Source organism: Cynoglossus semilaevis, chromosome 20 (assembly GCF_000523025.1).
Source record: "Cynoglossus semilaevis isolate Cse_v1.0 chromosome 20, Cse_v1.0, whole genome shotgun sequence".
Lineage (NCBI taxonomy): Eukaryota > Metazoa > Chordata > Actinopteri > Pleuronectiformes > Cynoglossidae > Cynoglossus > Cynoglossus semilaevis.
The window spans coordinates 922356-927901 of NC_024326.1; the positions used below are offsets into that span (position 1 = coordinate 922356).

The window sequence follows — 5546 nt, forward strand, 5'->3', positions numbered from 1 at the left end:
CTGAAAAACACAGGCTGGATTCACAGTGGCCTCATCAAAAGAATAAATTGTTTTCAACGGAACGAGTGGTGACTGCAGTAAACAGCAGTCCAGCCTGGGCTCACAGAAGAGACTCTGTGTGTGGACATGACTGTTTGATTTGATGTGGGCGAGACAACTCTCAAGAGACACAAAAAAGACAGTTCAAGGACTGACGCTGTGTTTGGATACTGGTTGAACCTAAAAAGACTGATGTCCAACAAAATATATTTTCTACTGACACAACTCTGTGACCAACAGCACCATCTATGGGTTAGAAACTGTTATGTTTCTCTATCAAAGAAGTCCAGGATCACTCCTTCTAAGAACAGGGACACGAATAACAGTGCAGCATTTCAATGTTCAGGTGAACTCAGCCAAATAGATGCCATGCATCTTCATGTATTACTGTATTACTAAGTAAACTATATTTATTTCTGGTAAATTATTTATTTATTATTGCTTCATGTGAGAGCTGTTGTTTTTTAATGAACTCTATGTTGTGGATAAATATCTATTTATTACAGATGTCATGTTTCTTCTGCTCTCCACATAGTGCACATGTTTCTAAGTGCAGGATTGTGCAGATGTTCTTAACATGTCGTAAAGAGTTTAATATTCCTCTGAAGGCGACTCAGATACAGCAGGTTTTCCCATATATTTTATCCCACGGTCACGTCTCCAAACCTTGAATACAATGACCAGAAACAAATTGATCCTCATTGAACCGATGTGGTAAAACTCTGTGGACATTTTTCCTCAGGATCTTCCCACACTCTGGAGCACTGATCTCCAGTTTGGTGTTTACCTCTGGATCACAATGTCAGATTTTCCCACTGCAGACAAAAAAAAAAGAAAATCACTTCCACTCCCAGAATGTATGTACAGCAACGAAGGCACACATTTATGCTCCAGGACCTCAGTGTTTCTCTTTATTTTTTACATGTCCCAGTAAGTGATTTCAGTATGTCACATTTTAATATTATTATATTAATTATTATTTTTATTATTATTATTATGACATGAAGTTTCTTTATTTTTGTATGACATTATCCTCCAAGGGAATAAAGTTGTTGTTGTTTTTTTTAAATATACGACTTGTTTTCTTTGCTTTTTACTGCACAGATAGAATAACTTGATTTCAGTTTGTCTGTACCTTGGCTTTAGCCTGGTACAATTTACAAAGAATTGGCTGTCCTACAGCGCCACCAGCTGCTATGAAATTAGAATTACAACAACGAGATGCAATTTGTGCCTATGTGCCGTCTGTGTCAGCTCTGTCTGTCTGTCTCTCCAGGGTTAATTAGTGTCGTCACTCTCACCTGTGTCTGTTGATCAGTCTTACCTGGTGTCTTCTCTCCCTCACTCTGTCTGCTGGGTCACTGTTCCTGGGTGTGACTGTGATTCTTGTTCTTCTCCTGGTCCTGGTTTCTGTGAGTAAAGCGTGAATTATTATTATTATTATTATTATTATTATTAATTATATTATTATTATTATTATTATTATTATTATTATTATTATTATTATTATTATTATTATTATTATTGTTATTATCATTGAACTAAGTATCCCTTTCTCTCTTTCACTCTCTCCTATTCTACATATATATGGACACGTGTACTTCACATGAAATACTTTTATTAAATACATTTTAATAAGGGGTTTATTAGAATTTCCAGGTTATTGTTTTGTTACTCATATTCCTCTGTATACTTGACTATTGCCTTTCAACATGACTATAATCAAGTAGTTTAAGTAGTCGGCTGCCACCCACTTGCAGTGAGTTATTCAATGGATTGAACGGCAAAAAAAAAGTTGTTTATGTCCTTTCTAAGTGTCACTTTATTTGTGCGTACAAGCCAGAAAACACAAGCATCACACAGTTCTAAAGGGTCAAACAAACAGAACATTTCGATGTATCTTGTCTGCTTCCTTTCTTAGCATCCATATATATACATATATATGGATGCTCTGTGGTACTGTATAATGCAGTTGGGCTGATTTAGCTGGTGACCTTAGCGTTTTTTTGCTCTTCCTTAAAACAACATGTTCGTGTCGGCTTCTTACATGAAAACATAACATGACCACAACAGGAAACAACATTTAAACACGTTCTCAGTACATTTCTTTTTCACTGCATTGTGCAACACCTTTGATGGCATTAAGTAAAATAGCAGCATGTTTGAAAAACAAGTATGAAATGCTCTTTAACAACACTTTAACAACAGAACACTATATTTAAAAACATATAGCACATGTACTGTATGCCCATAGGGATTTATTCCAGCATCCCCATGTTATGGAAATGATCAGCTTTTTCCTACTTGTTCTGTTTACTAGAGATCAGATGTCTTTCATTGCACTGATGGAATTATTCATATTCATAATATTCATCGAACCTTCACTGCTATGTCGGGTCAAGGACAGAAACAAGATGCAAGAATGTTTGTAAATGTAAACGTAAATGAACCCAACGTTACACAGTGAACCTGTCGTAACATGTACATCACACGTCAACGAGACTGCGTGCAGGTAGTAATATTGTCTCTACATTGTAGAGAGTTTATCTCTCACAGTGCGTTGCTGTGGCCCCCCCTGCTGGACTCATTTCGAATCAAACGTCCATTAAAGGCATTTCTTTAATGGACGTCCGACAGTGTCCACTTTTCTGTAAAGGTCGGAGCTCGTCCATCCTCCTCCTCCTCCTCCTCCTCCACCTCAACCTCATCTTCTTTGGATTCGGCCGCTGCCGTTTCCTCCTCACAGGCGATGATGGCGGTCGACTCCACTCTAAACGGGTGAAAGTTGACCCGGGCTGTGTCCAACTCCCAGGCTTGTCTCAGGGTGAAGTCTGTAAACGACTGGTTTTTCATCTGTATCTGCTGCTCCACATAGGTCCTGCAGCTGGCCGTGCGTAATGACGCGTAACTGGTGTCGTTGCTGTTTAAGGACGGAGGAGAGTGTTGGCTTCCAACCCAGCCCGCGTTGTCTTTGCGCCCATCTCTGGCCCGGGTCACCGTCCTCTTCAGTCTCTCACAGCCCTTCAGGAGCAGGTTTTTCCGGCACAGAATGTAGACCCAGGGGTCCAGGATGGGGTTAAATGAGGCGAAGCGTATCGCCAGCAGGTCGCTCCTGTAATCTGGTTTCCCACCAGCAGAGATGTAGGCAGGGTCGTAGAGCTGGTTGACGAAGATACGCACCTGTAGAAGGGTAAAAGGTCAAAGAGAGAAAGGATGAAGAAGAAACATCAGAAACATCTGGATCAGTCTGTGCATCAAACCAGAAGAAGATGTTTTCTTACCACCAAAGGGATGGAGCAGACCAGAAACACGATGGTCATGAAGATCAGCAGCCAGAACATCTGGATCTCTGCCGCCGAAGTGACGGAGGGCAGTCGAGGGAACAGTCGCCGCGAACCCCCGTGTTCACAGGACTCTGTCCTCACGATCCCCGTCCTCTGGTTCATCCCCACCAGTGACCTGCACACCGCCAAGTTACACAGAACTGTCACGGCGATCAGCAGCAGCATCACGCCCCCGTACAGAAAGGAGTAGCAGGCGCCCAGCGGGTCCACCGCCCTCCAGTTCAGAAAGCACCAAGTTCCTGGGAAGTGCCTCACGTGCTGCCCGAAGCCAAAACTGGGCAAAATGCACAGAACGATGTTGACCAGATAAGTCACCAAGAGCGCGAACCGCGCCATGGTCCGGTCTATGTGCTGGGAGTAGAAGTACGCGTGGTTTATGGCCAGGTACCGCTCCACGGCCATTGCGCACAGGATGGACATCCCGGCAGAGCCGAAGAAGAGCATGGAGAAGGAGAAGAAGTGGCACAGCAGCGCTCCTCCTGGCCAGCGGCTGGCCACGTAGGTGGCGATGACCACGGGGCTGGTGAAACAGGTGCCCAGCAGGTCAGTGATGGCCATGCCACACACCAAGGTGTAGAAGGTGGTTTCCTTCTGCTCCTTCTTGGAGATACACAGCACGGCTATGGCGATGAGGTTCCCCAGGACTCCCACGGCGAACATAGAGGCAGAAGTGACCAGAGACTTGGACTCGAGCCGCAGCGCGCTCTGGTTGCGGCTGAGGGAGAGAGGACTGAGAGCTTCCGAGACATTGACATCCAGTTCAGACAGAACGAAAGTGTCGTTGATCATTCTTTTAAGGGTGGTTTGGAGCTCAGAGGTGTCTGGGTCAGTGTGCTCTACTGGAAATAAAACATCGTTGCTCCTTTAATCCTCCAGTACACTTATTGACAGCAGTAGCTCTCCAAGCTGAACTCTTTGTTGTGTGTTGGTCTCTCTCTCTCTCTCTCTCCGTGCGCCCTGATGAAGGTGTGTTTGCACTGCCTGCTGCTGCAGGGTTTTAAACTGTGTGCTGATGTCAGGTCAGTGACGTGCGGGCTGTGAGTACTACCACACAGGTTTCCCAGGATCACATTTCTAATCCAGTGACATCGCTACATTTCCCATTATTCACACCATTAACACATTCAAAACAGAACCAAACACCGACATCTGGTGTCGATTGGCAGAAAAGTCAACTTTTACAGCAACTGTAGGAGTGTGAAGTAGTCACTGAAAGTTGGTGCCACATATGGAGACATTTATGACCCATGTGATGATGCATTTTTATGAACATACTTGTCAGGATTCGCCCTTTGTTACCGCTTGTTTGATGTTGTAGTTACATATGCAGACGCTGCGTAAACACTCGTTACTCGTTACTGGGAGGTAACGTGTACTCAGTGTGCAACTTTTCCACCTATACATATACCAAAAGTAGTTTAATATGTTCTAAATATATATATATACCGGAGATATATGAAGAGGTGCGGTCATCTTTGACTTCAGCACCAAGGACAACTCCCTGACAAGAATCAGCACCATGAGCGGGGAGAGTGGCGACGCTCCTGCTGCGCTTCACCTGCTGATCGATTAACCGTAGCTTAGAAACACGTTGAGTGATCAAATCATCTAGTTGTGTGGAAACTTTGTCATTTTAAGATCTCCAGTCCGTCTGTGGTGTCCAGACTGAAGTGGACCTTGAATATTCTGAACCATGTCTCGGTTACGGACGTGTTGACATACTGTTATGACAACAAACGCCGAAGAGCTGCAGTGAAAGGCACTTACGTCAGCTATATTTATCGATCAAATTGATACGACAGTGACCAACTGTGCCTAGTGATTGTTGACTTTTATAGATCCCCAGCCCACAGCTCCCGACCTGAGGGTATTATCACATGTTTATTTGCTTTGTTGAAGTGAAGTGTGATCTGTAGCTGTGCCATTTCTTCAATGAGCTGCAAAATTACCTGCAGTATACTGTGGCTCATACGTAGATCTGCCAGTGTGATGCAGAGGGAGCTTTGTAACAATAAAGGCTTTACTGCAACTCTGTGTGTGTTGTCTTTGTAGCTACTGCACAGGTGAGCGCTCTTTGTAGTGTTAATCACTGCATTTTTACACTTAATTATAGCCTATAAGACACTATACATTTACACTGACACACTCACCACCACGCAGAGG

The 5546-nt window shown here is 43.7% G+C and overlaps 1 protein-coding gene across 1 annotated transcript; it reads right to left on the reverse strand.

Annotated features, from left to right (window-relative positions):
• Nucleotides 1–2473: 2473 nt before the first annotated feature.
• Nucleotides 2474–5213, reverse strand: ptger4c (prostaglandin E receptor 4 (subtype EP4) c). Its single transcript, XM_008333717.2, has 2 exons — nt 3321–5213; nt 2474–3219 (listed from the first exon to the last, which is right to left on the reverse strand). The coding sequence occupies exons 1-2, from the start codon at nt 4170–4172 to the stop codon at nt 2659–2661; spliced, it is 1413 nt and encodes a 470-aa protein (XP_008331939.1). The 5' UTR covers nt 4173–5213; the 3' UTR covers nt 2474–2658.
• Nucleotides 5214–5546: the final 333 nt, after the last annotated feature.